This window comes from Bos indicus x Bos taurus, chromosome 19 (assembly GCF_003369695.1).
Source record: "Bos indicus x Bos taurus breed Angus x Brahman F1 hybrid chromosome 19, Bos_hybrid_MaternalHap_v2.0, whole genome shotgun sequence".
Taxonomy (NCBI): domain Eukaryota; kingdom Metazoa; phylum Chordata; class Mammalia; order Artiodactyla; family Bovidae; genus Bos; species Bos indicus x Bos taurus.
Genome location: NC_040094.1, coordinates 19,902,830 through 19,930,435, shown reverse-complemented (window position 1 = coordinate 19,930,435; position 27,606 = coordinate 19,902,830). Strand labels below are relative to the sequence as shown.

The 27,606-nt window shown below is 41.7% G+C and overlaps 1 protein-coding gene across 7 annotated transcripts in view; it reads left to right on the top strand.

Moving 5' to 3' along the window:
• The first annotated feature begins 6,741 nt into the window (after positions 1-6,741).
• Positions 6,742-27,606, top strand: part of NF1 (neurofibromin 1) — a 257,570-nt gene continuing 236,705 nt past the window's right edge. For 3 of the 7 annotated variants that reach the window (XM_027516763.1, XM_027516764.1, XM_027516766.1), the window contains exon 1: positions 6,886-7,157. In XM_027516763.1, coding sequence (XP_027372564.1) covers positions 7,098-7,157 — 60 coding nt within the window. In that variant the 5' untranslated portion in view covers positions 6,886-7,097. Of the gene's footprint in view, positions 7,158-27,606 lie in introns of all 7 variants that reach the window. The other 4 variants (XM_027516769.1, XM_027516770.1, XM_027516765.1 and 1 more) reach the window with 3 other exon arrangements.

Here is a 27,606-nt window from a genome sequence, read left to right as displayed (position 1 = left end):
CTCTAGGTTGGAAGAGGTCAATTTGCCATCACCTGGCTGGTGGTTTCCTTTGAGGGATGATGCCGTAGAGGGGACTCAGCTTTGGTCTCTGTTGCTGGCAGGTTGGGCACGTGGTAGCATCAGGAGCCCAATCAGCCTTGGAGCCGGAGCCCATGCTGTCAGGCCCACGCACAGTCTCCATGTCTGCCATTGCGGCTACTCTGCAATTGTACCCTAATTTCTGTAATTCCCCCAGGGGAGGCAGGTTTTTTTATTTTTATTTTTTTAATTTAGAATCCTGGCTAGGTTGGTGGGGGGGGGCAGTTTCAGAAGCTTCCACTTGACCTTCCCCACTATAACCACTCATCCCACAGGCCGAAGAACTAAGGTGGGGCTTCTGCCAGCTACCAAGTATATCTATCCTAATTATACATTCACGAAGGACCAAAGGACTTGTTATTATATGCACTTACTGGAAATCCAGCCTTCTTTAGTCGTTAGGTTCTGTATCTGAACACTGGCTGAGGTCCAGAAACTAGGCAGAAGATTGTGACTTTTTATGGGGACAGCGTCCCTCAGACTTCTCCTCATTCATCCTTGAGTTTTAAAAGGTATACACAGAATTGGTGCAGCCACTAGGAGAAACATTATAGAGGTTCCTTAAAAAACTAAAAATAGAGCTACCATATGACCCAGCAATCCCACTCCTAGGCATATATCCAGAAAAGATGAAAACTTGAAAAGATACATGCACCCCAATGTTCACAGAAGCACTATTCACAATAGCCAAGACATGGAAGCAACCTAAATATCCACTGAGATGAGTGGATAAAGATGTGATATATATACACATACAGACATATATAATGGAATACTACTAAGCCATAAAAAAGAATGGAATATTGCCATTTGCAGCAGAATGGATGGACCTGGAGAACATCATACTAAGTGAAGTAAGTTAGAGAAAGACAAATATTATATATCATAAAAATAATGCAAATGAATCTACTTACAAAAGAGAAACAAATTCACAGACATAAAAAACACGTTTATGATTACCAAAGTGGAAGGGGGGTAGGTATATCAGGAGCATGAGATTAACAGATACACACCATTTTATATAAAATAGATAAGCAACAAGCTTTTATTGAATAATACAGTGAACAATATTCAATATCTTAATATAGCCTATAATGGAAAATAATCTGAAAAAAATATATAACCGAATCACGTTGCCGTACATCTGAAATTAACACAATGTTGTAAATAAACTGTGCATGCATGCTAAGTCACTTCAGTCGTGTCTGACTCTAACCCTATTGACTGTAGTTCACCAGACTCCTCTGTCCATGGGATTCTCCAGGCAGGAAAACTGGAGTAGGTTGCCATACCCTCCTCCAGGGGATCTTCCCCATTCAGGGACTGAACCCACATCTCTTATGTCTCCTGCATTGGCAGGTGGATTCTTTTTTTTTTTTTGGCAGGTGGATTCTTTACCACTAGTACTTGAATTAAAAAAAAATAAAAGGTATACACAATGAACCCTGGTGCCCTCATTTCCTCTAAGTACACAGTGTTCTGTTAACTCTCTCCATAGCTGTCTGTAGGTCATGCCCCTCTGGTTGCCATGCTAATCTCACCTCTCTTAACAATGGCACTTAATTTCTGCTGGTTAAACATTGCCACTTGGTCTCTCTTTCTTCAAGGTCTTATTAGGCCCATTGCTATGAGGGAGCCCAGCTCTGTAACAGTATCTTCTGTCATCAACACAGACCTGTAGAGAAGAGTATACCAGTAAGGCCGAGTCCTTTCCCCCAGAGGGTTCCTGGTTCCTTGTGCTTAGTGGCAGCATGTAGTCAGTTGGTATGATGTACATAGTATATCGGGAATCCCTGGTGGCTCAGTGGTAAAGAATCCGCCTGCTATGCAGGAGCTGTGGGTTCTATCCCTAGGTTGGGAAGATCCCCTGGAGGAGGAAATGGTAACCCACTCCAGTATTCTTGCCTGGGAAATCCCATGGACAGAGAAGCCTTGCAGGCTATAGTCCATGGGGTCGCAAGAGTTGGACACAACTTAGCAACTAAACCACCACCACCACATAGTCTATCCCCTCTAGCATGGCCACTTCCCTGTGTCTTTTGCTCCCTCCTTCTACTGTCTGCCTTGCAGACAGTAGCCTTTGCAGACAAAAGCTCTAGTCTTTCTGTCAGTATTTCACCTAATGTGGACCATTGATTTCTCCAAGCTCCCTAGAGCTATCCTAGCAATCTTTAGCACTAGCTCCTGAGGTTCTTGCCAGGATGAAAATACTGTAGCACAGGAAGATGCTCATATCAGTAAACTCTGCTTTGTCTGGCCTTATGTCCTCCTCTTCCTCCTCCCTTCCCCAGTCAGCACCCTGGGGACCTGACCCTATATATATATATATATATATTCCCAGCTTCTGCAAGTATATATATGCTAGCTAGGTCCTTTAGCTCTTTCAGAATGAATAGTACCTTTCCTCCTTTGGCAGCTCCAGCATTTTCTCACTCAGATTATCTTGTGACTTTAGTTATTGGTCTGGTAGACCAGAGGAAAAGTACAGATAGATCCTGAGGAGGATATGTGTTGCTCTGCAAGGTAGATACTTCATTATCTTTTCTTTAAAAATATATTTATTTGACTGCACTGGGTCTTAGTTGAGGCATGTGGGATCTAGCTCCCTCACCAGGGATCGAACCTGGGCCCCCTGCATTGGAAGCTCAGAGTCTTAGCCACTGGACCACCAGGAAAGTCTCCTAGATACTTCATTTTCAAGCAAGGTGGGGTGGGGCATTTTAACAAACCCACAGTGTTTAGGGTGATGTGGGGTTGTAAAGTTTTTAAGTGCATTGACCCAGATATTCTGTCTGAAGTGTCAGGATCCTTCTTCTTCCCCACTGCAGCCCTGTCGTTGCCACTGCAGACTTGGCAGAGCTGAGAATTCAATTTTTTAGTAGTTCTACTCTGATAATTCGGTCCTGGGCCTGATTCTGAGCTTTTTCTGCCTCCTCCCTCTCCCCCATCTCATTTATATGCTGCTAAGGAAGTACTCTAGTTTTCATCCTTAGCCTTTAGTTGGTGATTAATCACCTTCAACTTTGGATTGTCTTTTCCTGAGGCAAAGATTTACTCTATCAATAGCTACCCAATCCCATAGTTCTTAAACTGCTCTTTTCCCCAGATTTTAAAGATGCCTGAGAGATTGCATCTACCAGTGCATTCTCACACTAACATTATCAATACGCTCCATACCCCCATCCTATCACAGCTGCTGAGGGCTTTAACAGTTGTACCAGGGTCTACTGGGGCTTCACCTGAGGCCCTACTGCCAGCTCACCAGCCGGCAATTCAGCCCCACTGGATCAGACCACACTCAAGGGACTCTTTGGTTTAGTTCAGATTCTCTGGAAAACCCACTCTGATATGGAGACTTGCAAGCAGGACTCTACATAAAAACCTTAGGATGAACACCATACAGGAGTGGAAAGGGTAGGATTCAGCAGAAAGAGAAGCTGGACTAAATGCAGTCACAGACAAGGCCTCAGCTGACCCCTTGGTTGCTGATCCTTTAAGGGAACTCTGGAGTGGGAAGGGCCCTGGGTGGTTCTACCATGAGGTTGCATCTCCCAGTCATTTGTGCAGGCTGTCTGCTCCAGGTAGCTCTCTTGTGAGGGCAGTTTCTGGAAAGGGATTCCGTTGAGAGCTGTTGGCCACCAGCAGCTGGGGAAATGGGCGCCTGGGTCCTAAGAAGTCGCTTGCTCCTTGGCCTGCTGGAGGTGGGGGAGAGGGAAGAAATTGGGGGAAGGCTCCTCTTGAAGAGTTGGAAGAAAAAAATCAGATTGTTGCCTGAGTGAAAAACAGCATGATTCAAAGAGATGCATTTAAAACCATACCAAACACTAGTTCTCCTAAAAGCCTCTTGTGTAGAACAGTACAGAATAGGGGATGTTAGGACACACATCTAATTCTATTCGGCTCTGAAGCCCATGTCTTCCTACTAGACCAGAGCTAGTCAAACTGGTGCCCCGTGGGCTTAATTCAGAACGCAGAGGTATTTTGACTGCACAGTGTTTTTAAAAAAGTGAATTGGCTGGCCCTATGTACAAATTGGAAGAGTTAATATGTAAATTCAGAACTCTGGTTTCTCTTGAGTAACCAGAAGATCTAGCAACACTGTGTCAACATTGTTGCAGGGCAGGGATTGACTGGAGTGGAGTGACTGCTGCTCCTTTACAGAAGGGGAGGTGCCTCTATAGTTCACCACAGTATCTGGGTATGACCTTCTTTGGCATTTTTGTTTAGAGTTCCTACTATACTATGCATGGTACATATAGTAGACATTTGGACACTTAATATCGGTTCAGTGGCACTGAATGAATTTGATTGGAGAGGAAGTTTTTTAGTCTACACCTCCAAGTGTACTGAGTGGTTTGGCCCTCATGGGAGGCACCAGGATAACCAGTGTTGACTCAGATAAATTAATGACATACTCTGGAGAAGGGCATTGCAACCCACTTCAGTATTCTTGCCTGGAGAATCCCCATGGACAGAGGAGCCTGGTGGGATACAATCCATGGGGTTGCAAAGACACAACTGAGTGACTAAGCCCAGTGACATGCTGGCTGGAGCCCGTAAAGCAAAATGAGCAGAGAGCAAAGGTCTGAAGTTTGGGTGTCTCACTATAGAATTAGAGAGGAATGGGGAGTTAGGGGAACCAAAGAAGAGGAAAGGGAAATATAGAGGGATCTTAGCAATGGAATGTCACAGAGACCAAGGTAGTCAAGAGGTTGGGCACTTATACCCAGTCTAGCAAAGATGAGAGTAATGCTCAGGCAAAAAGCCATGCCAACAGGAAAGTAATTAGGGACTTTCAGAGGAAGTATGAAAAAAGGAGGCTTCCCTGGTGGCTCAGTGGTAAAGAATCCACCTGCCAGTACAGCAGAGATGGGTTCTATCCCCGGGCTGGGAAGATGCCCTGGAGAAGGAAATGGCAACCCATTCCAGAATTCTTGCCTGGAAAATTTCATGGTCAGAAAAGCCTGGTGGGTTACAGCCCATGGGGTCACAAGAGTAGGACATGACTTAGCGACTAAACACAACAACAAATGAGAAAAGGAAAAATAGACTGTGGGTCTGGAAGTTTGGCACTGATATGGAGGCACTGAGATAGCTCTTGGGAGTATAAGCGAGAGCTTTCTCCAGGGTCCTAATTGAGGAACCCATAGATGGACATTGTTAATATTGATCATTTTTGTCCACATTGTCAGCATCATTTCTGACATCATCTAAAATAAATTAAGTCAGTATTCATGCTGTATTCTTAAAGAATGGACAAAAGAACCATCCAGACCCTGTCCTCTTGTTCTATTGGAATGAAACATTAATTAACTTAATATGTATTTTGGACAGTCACCAGCCGGCAGAAATTGGAAATTTCTCTCACAGATGTATCTCTCTGTATATGTGCTATTGGCTTTGTGCGTTATCTACGGTAAAAGTAAAATTCTGGTTTCACTCTACCTTGTCACCCAGTTAGTATCCTGTTGTGTGGCCTCACTGGCTCTTAATCAGGATGTGCTCCAGAATGTGTAAACTCACTTTAACATTAGCCTAAGTAAAGTGTATTTAGGAAGATGAATTTAAAAATAACTCACTCTGAAGTTCATGTCAGATATGGATAGATCACCCATCGTTTTGGATGTAATCGTCTACCTGGAAAACTATCATGACCCAATTCCACACGAAATCATTTCAACTCTGGTACTGGGGGCACAGGGAAGGCCTTTGTTTCAGAAGAGCCATGCTAAGTCACTTCAATCGTGTCCGACTCTGCCATAATCTGTCTCTATTGTCTTTGGGGTCAAAGCACCTGGGTTTGCATTCTGACTGCCACCCACCAACCAACTCTATGACTTAAGGCATATCACCAACCTCTTTCGACCCAGCCTCATGAGAGTTATGAGAGCTATTGGAAAGGCTAGCTGAAAGAGTTAAATAAGATGAGAAATGTGTTCAATTAATAATGTATGCCAAGCCCTTAAAGGTTTTTTTGAGGATAGTGGAAAACTAAATCTTTCTATTATCAAATGCGCAAAAGTTTTAACTTGGGTGCCCATCAGTTCAGCAGAGGAAGTGTAGACTGGGATTCCGGAGTCTGAGTACTTTGACTGCCACTGGGTCTACCACTGGGATTTAAGAGGACGTTTAAACAACAACAACAACAACATCTACCTATCTCCCTTGGCCTTACTTTTTCCTGTTACTCAGCAGGCTATAGTAGCTACGGAGGACCTGGAAACCTGAGGTTATGTGCCTTATTTTTTGCGAGGACTTAAGGCAAAGCACAGCTCCCCAGAAAACAGCGGCAAAGATCTGCGTGCAGGGAGAAATGCTAGCCCCAGGGCGCCCTAACTTCCAATCCGGGAGCAATCCAAACTCGGAGGCCGGCGGGGGACCGGGAGCTGAGGGCGGTGGTGAGATGGGAGCGGATGCTCCCGGGTGGGCTCGGACTCTGGCCGGCTGCAACTAGAGCCCGAGCCGAGGTGAGCCCGGAGGCGATGAGGGACGCGCGCCTCCGGGCCCGGAGGAGTTAGGTGACGTCACCTCCAGGAGGACTCACTTTTTCATTAATGAAACCGGCCGGCGCGGGCGCATGCGCCGCAGGCCCCCTTCCCTCTCGCTTCCCCCTCCCCTTTCCCAGCCGCGCTCTCAATCTCGAGCTCGCTCGCTCTCCCTCTCCCCGGGCCGTGGAAAGGATCCCACTTCCGGTGGGGTGTCATGGCGGCGTCTCGGACTGTGATGGCTGTGGGGAGACGGCGCTAGTGGGGAGAGCGACCAGGAGGCCCCCTCCCCTCCCCGGGCCCCCCTCCCCCGCCCCCCTTCCCCCAGCCTCCTCGCCAACGCCCCCTTCCCCTCTCCCCCTCCCGACCGGGCACAGGCCACCCATCCCCACCCCCGTGGGAACGTTCGGAGCCTGCACTCCTCAGACCCTCTCCTCGCCTCTTCCTTCACCTCAGCCCCCGCTCCCTGCCCTCTTCCCGGCCCTGGGCGCCGGCCGCCTGGTCCCTCCGCCGCCCCCCGGCTGCGGGGAGGACATGGCCGCGCACAGGCCGGTGGAATGGGTCCAGGCCGTGGTCAGCCGCTTCGACGAGCAGGTAACGGGCCCGGGGCGGGCGGGAGGTGGGAGCGGAGTGGGGGTGGGGACCGAGTGGGTGAGGGGAGGAAGGAGCGGCCGCCTCCCCCGCAGCTGCCTCGGGCTCTGGAGGAAAGGCTTGGGGGGATAAGAGGGGGTGGCCTAGGGGGGAGGTGCGGGCAAGGAGGGGACGGCTGGTGTCTTGGGCGCCCCTCTCCCTCCTCAGTCGGGGGGTGGGGCCTTTTTCCTGACCACCCCTCCGACCCTCCATCCCCTTTATCCCAGCCCTTCCGCTTGCTAATAGGGATGAGTGACCTGGGGGCGCTTTCAGGGGCTCTCCATCTGGATTTAATCATCTCCCCCCCGCCTTACTTTTTTATTTGTGAACGGAGGTGGGTAACATTTAGGGGTTTCCTCTTCCCTCAGTGGACCTCCTAAACGGGAGTGAGTAACTGAACGAACCCCAAGGCCCTTCTTGTGTACCCCCAATAGGAGAAAGATAACATCCCGCCCCTCCCCCAGTTTCTTCTGCTTCCTCTCTTGGAGGGGGAAGAGTAGAAGAAAGCAGGGAAACACAGGTTTTCTTACTTTCTGCTCCATCGTCTCAGCCCGCCCGGAGAGCTCCAACTGCACACACTGCACATCTTTTTGATGCCCCACACGAGTGTCCCCCCACCAACCGCCCCCCATATCCTGATAAGACCAGACTGGCTTTTACATTGCCCTTTGCAGTGGAAACCATGGTTCTGGTTCCCTCCTGCTTCTGAAATATTTTTCCTTTTTTTTTCCCCCTTCCTTGGTAGTTGCAGTTTCCCCTTTTATGTTTTGCCCAGCAGTCTGAGAATGTGAATATTGCTTTCTGGAGTGGGAATCTTGAGGATTAAGGGGGAGCAGAGTGAAAGGAAAGTGGGAACCTGCATCAGAACCACTGACAACAGCAAAGCCAGCTGGGAAGTGGTCCCGAAGCCGTTAATTCTGCTAGTGTTCTGTTGTCGTTGTTTTTTCTTTTTTTAACTCGCACCTCTTAGTTGACAAGAGAACTTGCATTGAGAATATCTGAGATGGAGGAAAAAAGTTACCTAGCTTGAGGAGGTCCCTTTTTATTGCCTGAGCCACAGACTCCTGGGGCTGATCAGAATGAATCCACCGGGAGCCTTTTGTCAGTAGGATTTAGTTTAACTTTGTGTTGCTGTTTAGTAGTTGGGGATCGCTTAGAAGAATGCTTTTGTAGCTGCAGTTCTAGGATGAACTTCCTGTGATGAGGAACTGCTTGAGATTGAGTCAGTCTATTTTGTTTACTGGATATAATCATGAAACTGATTTTGGGAGCTGAGTGGATCCATAAACAGTTTCTGACCTATCTGAATGATACTTAGGAATAGGTAGAGGAATTGAGAGGAAATTTGAGAAGAAACTACGTAGATAAAAGAGAATTACAAAGCTGTCAGAGACTTGAAGTTCTTTCACCTATCCTTATGCTTCCAGACCAAAAAGTATGTAAACCACTGTACTGCTAATCTATTTGAGGGAGTGAAATGTGACCACATATATTGGATTGTATTATTGTAAGAGCCTTACGTTTAAAACTTGATAGAAAAGACTTTCTCTGTGTAATTTTAAAAAAGGATTTAAAAGGCACACAGTTCCCAAAGGTAGACTGTGTGGATACTTTAATCTGGATGCAGGAATTTGATGGATTCACACCACAACTATTGTTGCCAGTTTTTTAAACAATTTTAAATTGAAGGATAATTGTTTTATAGAATTTTGTGGTTTTCTGTCATACATACATCAGCAAGAATCAGCCATAGGTACACCCTCCCTCCCAATATTTTTTAAATTAAAAGTTTTTTTTTCCAGTTTTTAAACTTTATTTCTTTACTTTTTACCTGTTGATCTCTAGGCTTATCTGTCACATATTGAAAACATAGTTTTCTAAATTTTAAAAGAAGAATGATTTTGATTATATGTCCAATGATGCAAGTAAATGTTTCCTTCTTTTTGTCCCCAGTGTTGAAAGACCTTGTACTTTGTTGTTTGCTTTGTTATGAATATTGTGGAATCAGACTCACACCATCGGTCAACAATTAAGGACATAAGAATTTTAAACAAGCATTAAAAAACTATACTTTTATATTGTTATTAAAGAGAAAGATCCATAGGACAAATTATTCCTCACATTTTTCCCTTACAGGGTTAAAGCCCACTGACTTTGAGATGTCAAAGTATAAGGGTTTTGGTGTTTAACGTAAGGCACTTGTAGACATTAACTTATTATGGAATTAATAAACGTTTAAATTAGAGTTTACTTTGAATTTGGAAGGTGGGAAAAACTGAGGCTCAGAGTGGTTAAGTGACTTTTCAAGGTCGCATAGCAGACCTAATAATAAGAGCCTCAGTATGAAAAGTATTGAATGCTGGACAATCAGGAATAATTTTTTCTGGTAAGTATCTCTAGGATTTGTTTTAATAATCCAAAAGTATAGTTAGGAGGGAAGAGTTTACATTTATATTGAGGGGGGAAAACAACCTACATGTAGTGAGAGATATTTGAGAGTCTTCAGTATTTCAACTATGTCTGAAAGTTTTAAATTTTGAATATATTGTCTGTACTTTGTTTTACTGGGTCCAGGGGGAGTCAAGCTGCTGCTTTTTATTACAGCTAAGACTTTTTATTAAGCTAAGAACCAGAGAGCATGTGCATGTCTAAAGATGGCAACTCTATTTATGATTGAGTTGATGTTTTAGTTAGACTTCTAATATTTGTGGTGATAAAAGCAGAAATGCCTTACTAGCCACTGTTGATTACCTATTGTACTCTGATGGGTATTGCTCAGCAACTTGGTGCAGTAGACACAGATTAAACAGTGGTAGTGTTCCATCTTGACATTGTGAGCTCAAGTCCTTGTTTCCAAGTGGGTAAAATAACATTGCACCTAAGCCTAGTATTTATGGCAACTGAGCAATTCCTAACAATTTAAAAAGTAAGTACTACTTTGATTAGGGATGGAACTTGTGAAGGTAGACAGCCAGAAAGCTGAATGTGTAAAGTTATATCTTCTGCTGCTCCTTAACCTGCCTATAGGGTGCTAAATAGTAAGTTTCTAAATTGAAATTAGCAATTTTAGGTGTGGGTGTGTAGCTTTAATTTGTGGCTCATTAGCCAGGTTACTTAAATTAGAGAGAACCTTCTTACCTGCCTCACCTAGCTTCATATGCCCAATTTCTGTAGGACTTTGTTCCTGAAAGGGAGTATAGAAAAACTGGTTATATGCAGGTTTTTGTTTTAAGAAGTTGAGAAAGATACCATCAAATGATTTGTTGTAAATATACATTTTCCACATCTTATCAAGTAAAAGCGATATATAAAAAGCCAAAAAATAACATTTTTAAAGAACATATTAGAGAGTAAACTCGGATTTAAAAATTTTTAATACTAACTTATTGGTGGTTGTAAATTAAATGCTAATCAGAATGTTCTTTGAATATGTGGTATAAAACTTATGTTATAAAATGATTGGCAAGCGTCTTTGAAGTAACAGACTACATGTTAATTGGCCATATAGATTTGTAAAACTTTGAAGTTGCTTTGGATTTAAAAAAAAAAAACAAAAACTCCTTAGCCTTGTTCTTAAAGCCTGGTCTGCCATTGTTGTAAGGCCTTATGAGTAGTTGAAAATGAATATTCTTTTGGCAAAGGGTATGGTGAGTGAGAAAAAATTGCTTATTTATTCTGGAACTCATCTTTTAAAAACGATTTCCAACTGGTCCTCAATTAGTTCTCCGTGCTCCCTCACTCTTCCCACCTTTAGTATCTAATTGAGTTTTTCTTTATGTGATCTCCTTCCTTTTCGCCTTCAAACTTACTAAGATTTCTTTTCTCTTAAATGTTTGGTTGGTCTTGTACCTTTCTCTGTATAGATCCGTCTTTTTTTTCCTTTTGTTGCCAGATGCCTGCCGCCTCTCGTTTATCCACCTATATCCTCTGTAACTCTATGAAAAAACTAGCTCCTGCCTCTTGCTTTCCTTCTGGATTGCTGCTTTCTTGAAAGTGATGCCTTCTGGCAAAACAGTGGTTTTTTGATCAACTGTAATGTCACTGTGGTGGTCCATTGCCCCTGGAAACCAGTCTCGAATTCCCAAGGCACAATGCTGTCTTGTATGTATGCTTGCAGATCCATCCTTCACCCTTGGACAGATGTGCATTTTTTGTCATATGGTGCTGCCCACCGTTGAACTGCGGTTCCTAAATGAAGGTGTGAGTTTTGTCCTGCTCTTTACAGCCTCAGTCCTCATACTAGCCATTAGATCTCTGTGGATCCTGTATTTCCTTTTTTTTGGAATTGACTAGAAAAATCTGTAAGATTTCTTTCTAGTTTAAATATTTGATGACCTTAATACTTTTAACAGCATCTCCCTGTGCCACAATGGTCTGTGGGGAGCTGACCCCACTTAATTTACCTAACATTTTCTCGTTTTGTCTCAGTGTGCACCTATGTCGCAGGCAAGCTGGCTCAGTCTCTTCTGTGTATGTCAAGCTTATTGCTGCTTGTCTGCCTCTGTTTATACCAGCCCCTGCCTAAATGCTTTAATTCCTCTTTTATCTTTTTCTAATTCCTGTCCACACTTAAATGGGTAGCTCGAGCTTCATTTTTCCCATGAAGTCTTTATAGACTAAACTCACTGCGTCCTCACTTCTTCATGTGCTTGTCACCTCAGGTTCTACAGAAACACCCTTTAAGGTGTCTCCCCTTGGAAGGGTTGATTGAACATAGCTTAGCATTATTTTCTTTTCTCTTCTCTTTTTTATCAAATGGAGTGTAAACTTTCTGAAAAGCAAGAACTCTCTGTGAGAATTCTACTAATAGTCACCCCAGGGCCCAGCAGAGTTATAAGCACACACTGAGTCATTGATGGAATGTTTTTCATATGATTCTTGGTTCAAAGGTAGACTGGCTAACAGGAGTGGTAATTTGGCTTTATTTTAAATGCAAATAACTGAATTTTATTAATAATTTAGTGTTTATGGTGGCCTCCATCTTATAAGTGATACTTTAACTGGGAATAAGTTTTTAACAAAAGAAAGCTTTAAGGAGGAACTTGTACCTATTTATATTTCCTCCAACAGAGCTAGCATTTTTGAATCAAGTTTCAGATCTGATTGACTACCTTTGTGATCTTGAATTTGTCACTTACTTTTAGTGTCAAGTCTGCATAAGGAAAATTTTTTGCAGTGATCTGATAGGATAAATTAAAAGACACTTGCTCCTTGAAAGAAAAGCTATGACCAACCTAGACAGCATATTAGAAAGCAGAGACATTACTTTGCTGACAAAGGTCCGTCTAGTAAAAGCTATGGTTATTCCAGTAGTCATGTATGAATATGAGAGTTGGACCATAAAGAAAGCTGAGTGCTGAAGAATTGATGCTTTTGAACTGTGGTGTTGGAGAAGACTCTTGAGAGTCCCTGAACTGCAAGGAGATCAAAACAGTCCATTCTAAAGGAAATCAGTCCTGAATAGTCATTGGAAGGACTGATGGTGAAGCTGAAACACCAATACTTTGGCCACTTGATGCGAAGAACTGACCCGTTGGAAAAGACCCTGATGCTGGGAAAGATTGAAGGCAGGAAGAGAAGGGGACGACAGAGGATGAGGTGGTTGGATGGCATCACTTACTCGATGGACATGAGTTTGAGCAAGCTCTGGGAGTTGGTGATGGACAGGGAGGCCTGGCGTGCTGCAGCCCGCGGGGTTGCAAAGAGCTGGATACGACTGAGCGACTGAATTGAACCGAACTGATAAGATAATGAATGTGAAATGCTTTGAAAAGACTAAGATTATTCAAATGTAAAATTTATACATTTTCTATATAGCTGACTGATGATTGTATATTTACCAAATAAAGGAAGGTGACTAGTCTCTGGATGTTCCCCCTTATGTACCTTGTCCAATATATACCTCAGTTTAGTGATCATTAACAAATGCTTAGGGTACTGAGAGGGTCCTTAGGTAACCTACCACGAATGACTGTAATCTGTTTTCGTGCTTTATCATCTATTTGTGGCATACATAATAGATGGCTGTTCAAGTTTGGAAAGTGTAATAGAAAAATGTCATAAAGTGTTGTGTGGCTTGTTATATTAGATTTAATATTGTTTTATTAGATTTTAAATATTGCTACACTTTTTATTTGACACTTTTGGCCAATAGGATGTTAGAGTCTTAAATCTGCTGCCTTTTTTTTTTTTTTGAATGTGTTTAGCATGGAGAATTTTGTCCTTAAAGCAAAGGTTAGAGATACAACGGTAAGCATGCTTTATTTTTGCATCTTTATTCTTTACGCAGACTGCTGTAGGGCATTTTGTTTTATTTTCAAATTTGGTGTTATGAGGTCCTGTGTAGACTCTCTGTTGTTGCATTATAGCAACATACTTTGCAGGGTGAGCCTTGTATTAATTAAAAACATGTGCTTTGCACATGTGTTCCCTAGGTCTCAGTCTACTCTTCATTGGGGGGTTTGTGTGTATCTGTGTGTATATAAGACAGTGGACGGGGAGGGATAGGAAGGCTCATTCTTTAAAGGAAGTTTAAAGAGAAGAATGTTCTATAGAAGTAGAAGGGGAGGTTTGTGGTCAGCTTAAACTGTTAAAAGGCTTAGAATCAATACTGAAGTAGAATATAGGCATCTTAAGCTCTTCCTTTGCTGAGGATTGACTTGAATTTATAAAAAGCATTGGCTTATTCTGTCTGACATCTTTTAGACTACCCCATTTTCTTGGGGGTGGAGAGGGAAAGATGAGACAAACTTTGTTTTGACCTTGAAGAATAGAAAAGTTAAGGTGTTTTTACATTGTGATGACTGTGAATGAAGTTTAAGATTTCAGCAGTAAAATACCTGTTTCATGCTGTGTGGTAGAGCCTTCAGTAAACAGAGTACACTCAGAGGTTGTGCTGAAGAGAATTTTAACACTGTACAATATAAATAACTGGAATTGATAGTGCCTCCAGTAAATTCTCTTCAGGTACCTGCAGTGATGGCAGATTTGACCACTTCAGATGTTATATGGCTGAGATATATAGTTATATTCTTTGGTTTTCTGAGAGTGGCTTTTGAACCATTGACTATATCATCAAAAGGGCTTCTGTTAAGAAAGCCCCAAGGTAATATGGAATGCCATCCTGTTATAATGAAGAATTGGAATTATCCTCTAAACTTTACATATTTTTGCTATAAATGGTACTAATTACTTTGCAGTAGCAGTAACTTGAGGTGCAGACTTCCAGATTGCATGTTTTCTTTAAACCACAGCCTGGCACTCTTTTGGTTTGGCTTAGGGTTGCCCCTACAGTCTGCAAGCTGTTGCCTGCCCCTATTCATATTTTATAGTTTGGAGTGTCTTAGCCTGTTGAATTTCAGAGAACTTAAAACTTTTTCTTGTGATATCCTTACCCCTTCCCCTTCACATCCCCCAAGCAGGGTGTTGTGTCTAGTGCAAGAGGCATGAATATTTACTAAATAGCAGGACGTTTAGAAATTTACTTTAAAGGACTTTTATTTAATTTATTTTCAGTCATAGTTTTATATCCAGATGATGGCCTTGTGGGTAATTATGGGTCATAAGGACCTCAAGCAACCCGTTTCCATCTAATTGTTGACAGCTTACCTTGGATAGTCCTCATAGTAATTTGGGCATGAGAAAACCCCTCTTACTGTCTCAATTTTGTGATGACAGTCAAGAGCTCTTTCTCTTACTACACAGTATACTGAGCAGTTTTCAGTGTGACCTTGGGCAAGTCAGCCTCTCTGAACTTGAGTTTTCTGGTTGCATCTGTAAGTTGGGGGTAATACCTGGCTTTACTTACATCATGGGCTTGTTTAGTGTCTTGGGTATGAATCTTTTATGTGAAAGGAAGCTGTAAATAATCATAAAAATGTATTATCATAATTATTATCCCGTGCAGCATTTTTTCTCTTTTCTTTATAGTTTGGTGATTATTATTATTTCTATAATGTGTGGAAAAACAAGCTAGAGAAGCAAAGCAACTTGTTCATTATCATATGACATGTGATTGAGTTTAAACTAGAGTGTGGGTGTCTTAATCCTTAGAGCAGTAACTTCCAATAAATAGAGCTTTACAAAAAAGGTCTAAATTTTGTGAACAGATAGCACAAATATGTAAAGAGAGGAAAGTATTATTGCTTCTTCACTCAAAAATAACATGTTTTATGTTCTTAAGAGAGAATCTTTTATGTTCATAAGAGAGTTCATATGGAAATCTTTTTTTCTGTTGGTCATGTGTTAGACATACCTTTTAAGCATTGTATACTGATTTCATTGTTTATCATTCTTTTCTCCTTATCAAAACTTCTCAGGCTGTTAGTGGAAGTTGTAACATTGTTCCCCTTTTATTTTTAGTTTTATGACATTTTATAACTCACCGCAGATTTTTAGGTGAAGTGAGTTGAATTCTGAAGGTGAGAGTGTAGAATTTGTGAGAATACCAACAGGAATGTATAGTTATAAATATGACAGTATGTTTTTATTTGATTCTTTTATCTGGTATTTCACAGTTAAGTTTTGTAAAGTTGGTTTTCATACTCTTAAGAACATTCCATTGAGGATTTGATCAAATTGGAAGGCACCCTTTTAACCTTCGGTTGGATTTGAGTGCCTTGTTCTGTTGGATTCCTGAGTCTGTCTTTCTTTTTGCCCATCTGCTTTCCTTCCTCTGTCTGCTTTTTGAAACCCCTCACCCCCAGCAACAACTTTCACAGCGTTCACTTTGTCTTTTGGAGTACCTTTCCAAATCTTTTGTCCTCATCAGTGCCTTTCACTTCTGTCCCAGCTCAGGGCTGGGAAGATGTTTTGCCTTTATTCTCTAAGCAGATCATCTTCCTTTTGGGTAATGGACTAAGTGGGAAAGACAAGAGCCGTTTGTATTTCCTGTTATGTTTCAATTTTTGGCCTCTGATAACTGAATTTGCAGTAGGGAATGGGAGAGAGAGAAGGTGTTGTTTTGGTCAGATGTTGGCAACAAAGATCAGTGAAGACCTGTGCTCTGGTTTCTGCCTTGACACAAACTACCTTTGCTATATTAATGTAAATCTCAATTCTGAGCTATTTCTTTGATCTGTTAAACAGGAAAAATATAATCTGACTGTCTAAAACTTTTCTAATTCTTAAAATAGATTGATTTCTGTTTTTTTTTTTTAAGCCAGTCCTCTGACTGAAAAAATAATTCTAGTCACTAATTGATTAGTTACAGATAGTTAGAAGGAATCTGAGATTATTTAAATCCACTTCTGCAAGAGCCCTGACAGATGACTGTTCAATCTCTCAGTCAGTTCAGTTCAGTTGCTCAATCATGTCTGACTCTTTGCGACCCCATGGACAGCAGCACGCCAGGCTTCCCTGTCCATCACCAACTCCCAGAGCTTGTTCAAAACTTATGTCCATTGAGTAGGTGATGCCATCCAACCATCTCATCCTCTGTCGTCCCCTTCTCCTCCCACCTTCAATCTTCCCCAGCATCAGGATCTTTTCCATTGAGTCAGTTCTTTGCATCAGGTGGCCAAAGGATTGGAGTTTCAGCTTCACCATCAGTCCTTCCAATGACTACTCAGGACTAATTTCCTTTAGGATGGACTGGTTGAATCTCCTTGCAGTCCAGGGGACTCTCAAGAGTCTTCTCCAACACCACAGTTCAAAAGCATCAATTCTTCGGTGCTCAGCTTTCTTTATAGTCCAACTCTCAGGTCCGTAAACTCTCACACCTTAAAGTCTAGTAAGAGAGAAGAATGAAAAGAAAATTATGGTGAATGTTACAATGAATGTATAGGGTACAATGGGAGTGGGTAAGAGGAGCCCTTAATTTAGCCTGGGCAGTCAGGGAGAACTTGACAGAAAGTGAAGCCTGGACTGAGTTGTCAATCATGTAGGTTCTTGCATGTCTTACTAAAATGTTGAAACCCTCGTTTAAGGTTTTGGGTGAATGTAATTGCATCTAATGGCTTATGCTTTAGTAGGAGCAGTTGAAGAATATAATAAAGGGAAATATACAGTGAAGTACCATAGGAGGTAGAAGAAGAATGGGATCTAAATTCAGGTGGTGAATTTAGAGACTGAGATGGCAGAGAAGGAAACAGTGGATTTAGTTTATAACAGCTGTTGGAGTAAATGAGAGAGAGAGTGCAGTTTAAGGACGTTTAACAGTACTGGGCAGTGTTAAGGATTCAGCTGGATTTGGAGACAACGTCTTTGTTATGGTTTTAGTCTCTAGAATTGCAGAGATCAAGGAACGTTGAGGATCAGATGTTGGATAGGTGGTCCACCTTGACATTGAAGTCACCTAGATCCGGGTTCCCAGATTCAGCAAATAGAAATAATGGATGCCCAGTTAAATGTGAATTTCAGATAAGCAATGAATATTTAGTATAAATGTTTCCCAATTATTGCATGGGATATACTAAAAATACTACTCATACCTTTTTGAAAATTCAGGTTTAATTGGGAGTCCTGTATTTTATCAAGCAACACTAACCTGGATGGTGGTCGATGTGTGAAGTTGAGGAAAAACTGAGCCAGGACTCAAATTGTTTTGATGATGGGGGAAGTATCTAGAAAATTGGTAGGTGATAGTGACAAAGTTTGTTAGTGAGTGGCACATGAGTCATGAGCCTCAAGGAAGAGTGGGGTGAGTAGAAAAGTTTGGCCTCCTAAAGTCTTCTATTCATTGTTCCTAATTGTCTTCTCTGTAACGCTTTAGAGTGTTTCTCTTTTTACTTTAAAAATGTTTGAAGACAAATCTTAAGTATTCCTCAGGGTTGTCCCCCCCCCCCCCAGTATATTATTCATTCAATTATTTTTTATAGATCAGATCAGATCAGTCGCTCAGTCGTGTCCGACTCTTTGCGACCCCATGAATCGCAGCATGCCAGGCCTCCCTGTCCATCACCAACTCCCAGAGTTCACTCAGACTCATGTCCATTGAGTCAGTGATGCCATCCAGCCATCTCATCCTCTGTCGTCCCCTTCTCCTCTTGCCCCCAATCCCTCCCAGCATCAGTCTTTTCCAATGAGTCAACTCTTCGCACGAGGTGGCCAAAGTCCTGGAGTTTCAGCTTTAGCATCATTCCCTCCAAAGAAATCCCAGGGCTAATCTCCCTCAGAATGGACTGGTTGGATCTCCTTGCAGTCCAAGGGACTCTCAAGAGTCTTCTCCAACACCACAGTTCAAAAGCATCAATTCTTCGGCGCTCAGCCTTCTTCACAGTCCCAACTCTCACATCCATACATGACCACAGGAAAAACCATAGCCTTGACTAGACGAACCTTTGTTGGCAAAGTAATGTCTCTGCTTTTGAATATGCTATCTAGGTTGGTCATAACTTTCCTTCCAAGGAGTAAGCGTCTTTTAATTTCATGGCTGCAGTCACCATCTGCAGTGATTTTGGAGCCCAGAAAAATAGTCTGACACTGTTTCCACTGTTTCCCCATCTACTTCCCATAAAGTGATGGGACCGGATGCCATGATCTTCGTTTTCTGAATGTTGAGCTTTAAGCCAACTTTTTCACTCTCCACTTTCACCTTCATCAAGAGGCTTTTGAGTTCCTCTTCACTTTCTGCCATAAGGGTGGTGTCATCTGCATATCTGAGGTTATTGATATTTCTCCTGGCAATCTTGATTCCAGCTTGTGCTTCTTCCAGCCCAGCGTTTCTCATGATGTACTCTGCACATAAGATAAATAAGCAGGGTGACAATAAACAGGGTGACAATAAACAGGGTGACGTCCTGTTGAGTTTGCGTCTTAATTGCTGAGGAGTGAGTTAACCTGGGTGAGAGTCAAGCTTAGTATTTTGAAGAGTGATTGTGAGGGTTGGGAGGAGACACGGTGCTGCCTGCCCTTTTTCATAGGGCTCTGCAAACCGAAGATTTGAGGTAATGTTTGTGAAGGTAGTCTGTAAACTTGCTTCAGGAAGGTAAGCAGTCTGTAAACTTGCTTCAGGAAGGTAATGGTGTTTTTTATAGAACACACCATTAAGTATTTCACTGTCATGGTGCTTTTTTCTCTTGGTGCAGTTGGTGGTCAGTATTCAGGCATATCATTTTTCATCTTTTTTCTAAGTGTTTTTGTATCTGAGGGTATTATTTGAGTCTTTAAAAAAGAAGGCTTAAAAATTGCCGAGCTTCAGGTGCTCTGTACTTTTGGTATTCATCTGATTACTGGTACAGTTAACCTAACAAAGAGCATGCGTGTGCATGGGTATTTTTTTTAAAAAAGCTTTTTTATGCAAAGTTTTAAACATGTACAAAAATAGATGATTATAAATGAAGCCCCATGTACCCATTACCCGGCTTCTACTTAGTTTTGTTTCATCGATACTCCTACCCATTTCCTGCTCAGCTTCTCTTCATTATTTTGAAGCAATCCCAATTCTCATTTCTGCATGACTTATTCTTAACTCATGCTGACTTTAAGAGCTTCATGATAGAGAAACAGTACTCAATGGGGAAGATTTGAGTTTGCGTCCTAATTGCTGAGGAGTGAGTTAACCTGGGTGAGAGTCAAGCTGAGTATTTTGAAGAGTGAATGTGAGGGTTGGGAGGAGACACGGTGCTGCCTGCCCTTTTTCATAGGGCTCTGCAAACCGAAGATTTGAGGTAATGTTTGTGAAGGTAGTCTGTAAACTTGCTTCAGGAAGGTAAGATTTCGTTATTAGTAAATGCTGCTTCCTTCTCTTAAGTGCTTAAAAGTCATCTGCATAGTAATCAGTCCTAGAATTATTTGGGTGTTGACATTAAATTAAGGTCATAGTCCTGAAGTGACTTTTCACCTTTATCCATCCCTGCATTTTGAGGCACCCTCTTCTCACTCCTAGTCTGATGCCTTATTTTTCGTGAGTTCTCAAAGTTCACTCCCCTTGTGACATTTCAGAATTTTCATCTCTACCCTTGGATTAATTCATATAGACTTGAGATAAAGCAGATAGGTGGGGTTTATGCTGTATTTTAGGTGTTTTGATGGCTGGCAAAAATGTTCTTTTTAAATTTGAAAATAATATTGTTTTCTGCTAAAACAAGTGAAATTGAATTGTATAATTGTATTTTCAGTCTCCTATTGGTATTATATTGTTGTTGTTTAGTCGCTCAGTCGTGTCTGACTCTTTTGCAACCCCATGGACTGTGGGGATTTCCCAGGCAGGAATACTGGAGTGGGTTGCCATTTCCTTCTCCAGGGGATCTTCCAGACCCAGGGGCCAAGCCCGTGTCTCCTGCATTGGCAGGTGGATTCTTTACCACTGAGCCACCAGTGAAGCCCAGTTGGTGTTATACCATGTATTCTTCACTAATGATTCTTGTCTTTCCTTCTTCGTCATCTTGATCTTAATATATTTTTGTATATATTTAATATGCTTAACATATTAAGTATATTTAATACATTTAATAATATATTTATAATATATAAATATATAAGATATGATATATTTAATATATGAAGCCTTTACATATTTATTTTAGCATCTTCAAAGTCTTTAGTTATTCTGAACTTTTAACTTTTTATATTCATCTGTTGGTTTGTTTGTTATGTGTAGTCTATGTTCTTTGTCAAATGTCCTTATCAGTACTCTGCTAGGGATGGGGGGAGAGGAGAAACAGGCACATTAGTTTCTTTATTTTTATTTTTTTGGCCATGTTGGGCAACTTGCAGGATTTTAGTTTCCCAACTAAGCATTGAACCCATGCCATGGCAGTGAAAGTCTGGAATTCTTACCACTAGGCCACCATGGAACTCCCACATTAGCTTTTTTAGAAATGTCAGCTTTACTGGGATCACTTAAGACTCTTGTTAAAAGTACGGATTTCCCGACCACGCTGAACATCTAAGGGAGACCTGTGTGCTGCAGTTCGTGGGGTCACAGAGTCGGACACAGCTTAGCAACTGAACAACAACAGTGACAACGACAACTGATTATCTCTGAGTTCTAGAGTTTAAAAAAACTCTCCCTAGGTCATTCTGATGTGTGTCTGGGCTTGTGAATGACTCTTAGGGTATTGCACGGAGACTTCAGCTGCTGGGTAGTATTTAGTAGGTCATCTATACCACTGCAACAAGTAGAAAAAACTGAACTTTTAAAATTGCATTTTAAAAAATATTGGAGGACTGTAGAAGTAATGATGACTAGGTTAATTAAAATTAATTAATTAAAAAATTCCAGATATAGAAGAGCCCTTTGTAAGGTGAAAAGAGAATTGCTAACATTTGCTGATTCTGGGCACAGACTGAAGAAAAAGAATAAACCGGAGGTGAACTGCATCTTGCTAAAACTTCAGCATAGTCCTGACACATTTCAGTTCATGAAATAGATTGTAATGGTTGTTCTTTCTCATCCCTTTTGTGTGATAGAGTAGATGGAGAATGCTCACTGGGAAGATATATTCTGGGGTTTCTGAGGCTCTTTCATTTACCATATCCAGTGAGCAGTGAGCCATTTCTAAAAATTTGAAAAGGTGGAAAACTGTGATCCATAATCCAGAAGAAAAATAAATAACAGAAGTAGAAAGTGAAAGAAAGTGTTAGTCACTCAGTCGTGTCCCAACTCTTTGTGACCCCTTGGACTGTTGCCCGCCAGACTCTTCTGTCCATGGGATTCTCCAGGCAAGAATACTGGAGTGGGTTGCCATTTCCTTCTCCAGGGGGTCTTCCGGAGCCAGGAATTGAACCCGCATCCCTTGCATCTCTGGCATTGGCAGGCAGGTTCTTTACCACTGAGACACCTGGCACTGCCTGGTAATTAAAATTATCAGATGGGGACTTTAACCGTAATATGCTAAAGAAAATATAAGAAAAAGTGGAGAATCTATAGAGAATTCGAATTCGTGAAAAGGAATTAAATGGATATTTTGGGAATGAAAAATCAGTCGCTGAAGTCTGTCATTTATATGTTAATGAGTAAACTTTGATGCAGAACCCTAGGCTCTCAATCTACCCCTTGCCTTACTCTTCATTTACCTAAAAGAGGGAAAACAGGTCAACTGAATATAAACCATTGAAGTTCTGTGAGAGCAGGGATTGTGGCTGTCTTTTCACTGCTGTGTTCCCAGCACTTAGTACAGTGCCTGGCACATTAAAAATAAAACAAAAAAAAGCATGACAAAAAGCCCACAGTAACTGAAATTAATTATTCATTGGGTGGATTTAATAGCAGGTTATACCAATAAAAGACAAGAATAAAGACAATAGAAAGTATCCAGTTTGAAAACAGGAAGAAAAAAAATGGAAAAAGTGGGACAGTGCAAAGCAGTAGTAGTGAAAGTTTGAATAAGGTATGGGACTTCCTTAGGGATCCAGTAGTTAAAACTCTGTCCTTCAACTGCAGGCTTCGATTCCTGTTTGGGGAACTAAGATCCCACATGCTGTGTGGTGCAGCCCCCAGAAAAGAAAAAAAAATGTTGAATAGTGTGTTTGGAGATCCAGAAGTAGAGACTTAGCATGGGAGCAGATATTTGAAGAGATATGGTAAGGCATTTTCCAAAATTGATGAAGGACACCAACCTATACATTTAAGTAGTTTAGCAAACTCCAGGCGGGATAAATACAAAGAAAAATACACTCAGATATAGTTTAACTGAACTGTTGAAAACTATAGAGACAAAGAGAAACTCTTAGAAGCAACCGGATGGGAAAAAAATAAGATAACGTTACTTTCAAATAAACTAATATAAACGATGGCCGAATTTTGAACACAACTGAGGAAACTGGAAAATTATGGAATGACATTTTTTCTGAACAAAAAAGCTGCCAAGTTAAAATTCTATTCCCAGCAGAAATATCCGTCAGAAATGAAGGTGAAATAAAGACATTTTTAGACAAAAGCTGAGAGAATTAACCACCAGCAGTCCTGCTCTGTAAGACTTACTAAAGAAGGTTCTTTACATGGAGGGGAAACATCTCAAGTGGAAGGATAAAACTATAGGAAATAATAAAGGGCACCCAGTTGGGTGTGAAATTAGTAAATATACACCCACTATGAATAAATATGCAAAAACTGCCTCTTTTTTTTCCCTCCTTGTTCTTAGGAACTTCAGGAATTTTATTTTATTTTATTTTTTTTATTCTAGAATGATAGACATTCTATAGCACTCCTTGGAAGGAAAGTTATGACCAACCTAGATAGCATATTCAAAAGCAGAGACATTACTTTGCCAACAAAGGTTCGTCTAGTCAAGGCTATGGTTTTTCCTGTGGTCATGTATGGATGTGAGAGTTGGACTGTGAAGAAAGCTGAGTGCTGAAGAATTGATGCCTTTGAACTGTGGTGTTGGAGAAGACTCTTGAGAGTCCCTTGGACTGCAAGGAGATCCAACCAGTCCATTCTGAAGGAGATCAGCCCTGGGATTTCTTTGGAAGGAATGATGCTAAAGCTGAAACTCCAGTACTTTGGCCACCTCATGCAAAGAGTTGACTCATTGGAAAAGACTCTGATGCTGGGAGGGATTGTGGGCAGGAGAAGAAGGGGACGACAGAGGATGAGATGGCTGGATGGCATCACTGACTCAATGGATGTGAGTCTGGGTGAACTCCGGGAGTTGGTGATGGACAAGAAGGCCTGGTGTGCTGCGATTCATGGGGTCGCAAAGAGTCGGACACGACTGAGCGACTGAACTGAGCTGAACTGAACCATACAATAAACAAATAAACTTCATATATTAAAAATGTACAATTTGATGACTTTTGCTATACTTATAAGCTTGTGTTAACAGCACCATGATCAGGATAATGAATGTATATGTCTCCTGCAAAAGTTTCCTCTGGCCTCCATAATTCATTCCCTGCCTCCATCCCATTTCTGGGCAGCTGCTGAGCTGTTTTTCTCAGTATTTTTTCGTTCACCTATCCGGTAGATACTTGGGTTGCTCCACTTTTAGCTACTGCAAACGACGTCCTGAAGATTCCTGTATACAACTTTGTGTGGATGTCTTGAGTAAATAAATACAGAGAAGTAGAATGGCTGGGTCATATCACGGGTATATATTTCACTTTTTTTTTTTTTAATTTATTATTATTATTTTTCAAATTTATTTTTGACTGCTCTGGTTCCTGCCCCTGGGCTTTCTCTTGTTGCAGCTGGTGGGGGTTGGGGGTGTACTCTTCTTTGTGGTGTGCTGGCTTCTAACTGCAGCGGCTTCTCTTGTCGTAGAGGATAGGCTTTAGAGCTTGGGCTTGGTAGTTGTGACACATGGGCTTAGTTGCTCCAAGTCATGTGGGATCTTCCCAGACCAGGGATTGAACCTGTGTCCCCTGCGTTGGTACGTGGATTTTTAACTGCTGGATCACCAGGGAAGTCACACATATTTAACTTTTTAAGAAGCTTCCAATTTTTCTTTTCCAGAGTGATTGTCATTTTACAGCAGTCTATGAGGATTCCAATTGTTCCACATCCTTGCCAACATTTGTTTTCTTAAAAAAAACTATTTTTAACTAAAAAAATTTTTAACTACACCCATCCAGTGGGTATGAATTGATGTATCATTCTGGTTTTGATTTGCATTTGCCTAAGGACTAATGAGCATCTTTTCATGAACTTATTTACCAACTGAATATTTTCCTTGATGAAATGTATATTTGGATCTTTTGCCCAGTTTTTAAAAGTTGTTTCTTTTAAATTACAGAGTTTTAAGAGCTGTAATATAAACTAAATGTAAGTCTTTTACAAGATAGATAGTTTGCAAATATTTTCTCCCAGTTTCTGATTTGCTTTGTTTTTTGCTTTTTTTCCTTCTCAGTCTTGAAAGCAGGTGTTCTTAATTTTGCTAAAGTGCGAATTATCAATTTTTCTAAATAAAGAAAAGGATTATGTTATTGATGGTGTATCTAAGAAACCTTTGTCTAATGTAAGTTCACCGAGATTTTTCTCCTGTTTTCTTCTTTTAGGTTTGACACTTAGGTCTATGACTCACTTTTAGTTAATTTTTGTACTTGGTATGATTCTGTATGCCTAATGTCTTGCCAATCTACAGTCTTGATTATTGTAGCTTTATAGTAAATTTGAAATCAGATATGGTAAATCCTCCAAGTTTGTTGTTTTTTCTCAAGAATAAGTTGGTACAGATACTTTGCGAAGAGGAAGAATCAAGAGCTTTGTCCCTCCTCTAGTCCCCCCCCACCCCCCCGGCGCCCCGACGCTGCCACGCTCGCCGCTCCTGTTGCCCGCCCAGCCGCCCGGCCCCACGCAGCCGCCGGAGTACCCTCAGCTCGCTCGCCCTGGACTCCGCACACGTCTCTATCACCCCCAACGCCGCACTCCTGGGACCCCCCACAGAACACCTGCCCTCCACCCGCACAGGCACACACACAAACCCTACAGCCGAGGCGCAGCCCCAGCGCGGGAACTAACCAAGGAACCGCGCCCCGCCACTGGGACGTACTGGCTGGTCAAGGCACGGAGGTTGTACAGTTAACTTGTCTTGTTGAGCCCAGAAATGTTATAAGCATGAATACACACTGCATCCGCTCGAAGTGCGCCCCCCGCCCCCCCAGCTCTATATAGACCCTCGGAGTCAGTAGAAAGGGTCCTGGTCCCTGTGCCCCAAGAAAGCACCTCAGTCTAAGCTGGGGATGGGGGGAGGGTAATCCCTCCTCTAGTCTTAACACGATTTCTTCAGTATACGCTAGGCAGGGCCTTAGCAAGAAGCCAGGTAGCAGAGGAGAAATGTAGTTTGCACAGTAGCTCCACCATCAGAAAACAAGGCACAGAGGATAGATGTGAACATGAGAGGCAGTAAGTTAGCAATTGGCACAGTCCTCTCTGGCTACTCAGCAGCCATATATGCGTTTAAACAGATACTTGATCTTGTGTACAGAAGACAAATACTCTGTGCTTTTGCCTAATAAGATGGAAGTTTCTTTTTAAAAATGAAGATGTTCTTACCTTCTTCCCAAAGTGGGAAGCAAAATCCCAATACTTGTTGTATCCATCTGTTGATGACATTCACATATTCCACATTTAGGCTATGTTAATTATATCTCAGATTTGTAGTCCTATCTGAATATCATGCTACCTAAAGACTAAATAAATAGACTAAACATCTACTTCTGCTTTATTGACTACACCAATGCCTTTGACTGTGTGGATCACAACAAACTGTGGAAAATTTTTCAAGAGATGGGAATACCAGACAACCTGCCTCCTGAGAAATCTGTATTCAGGTCAAGAATCAACAGAACTAGACATGGAACAATGGACTGGTTCCAAATTGGGATAGGAGTACGTCAAGGCTGTATATTGTTACCCTGATTATTTAACTTACATGCAGAGTACATCATGCAAAGTGCTGGACTGGATGAAGCACAAGCTGGAATCAAGATTACTGGGATAAATATCAATAACCTCAGATATATAGATGACACCACCCTTAAGGCATAAAGCGAAGAGGAACTGAAGAGCCTCTTGATAAAAGTGAAAAGAGGAGAGTGAAAAAACTAGTTTAAAACTCAACATTCAAAAAACTAAGATTATGGCATCTGGTCCCATCACTTCATGACAGATGGATGGGGAAACAGTGGAAACAGTGAGAGACTTTATTTTCTTGGGCTCCAAAATCACTGCAGATGGTAACTGCAGCCATGAAATTAAAAGATGCTTGCTCCTTGGAAGAAAAGCTATGACTAACCTAGATAGCATATTAAAAAACAGAGACATTACTTTGCTGACACAAGGTTCATCTACTGAAAGCTGTGGTTTTTCCAGTAGTCATGTATGGATGTAAGAGTTGGACTATAAAGAAAGCTGAATGTCGAAGAATTGATGCTTTTGAACTGTGGTGCTGGAGAAGACTCTTGAGAGTCCCTTGACTGCAAGGAGATCCAACCAGTCCATCCTAAAGGAGATCAGTCCTGGGTGTTCATTGGAAGGACTGATGCTGAAGCTGAAGCTCCAATACTTTGGCCACCTGATGCAAAGAACTGACTCACTGGAGGAGACCCCGATGCTGGGAAAGATTGAAGGTGGGAGGAGAAGGGGATGACAGGATAAGATGATTAGATGGCATTATTGACTTGATGGACATGCGTTTGAGCAAACTGGGAGTGATGATGGACAGGGAAGCCTGGCATGCTGCAGTCTATGGGGTTGCAGAGTCAGACACAACTGAGCAACTGAACTGAACTGGAAGACTAAATTGTAAAGTTGTTTGTTGTTGTTTAGGTCCTAAGTCGTATCTGACTCTTCTGCGACCCCATGGAGTATAGCCTGCCAGGTTCTGTCTATGGGATTTCCCAGGCAGGAATACTGGAGTTGGTTGCCATTTCCTTCTTCAGGGGATCTTCCCGATCTAGGGATCAAACCCACGTCTCCTGCATTGGCAGGTGGATTCTTTACCACTGAGCCAGTTAAGTTTTACTAATAAAATTTGTATAACATATTGAGAAGAAGAAGAGAGAAGAAATTGGTTTATACATTCATGCA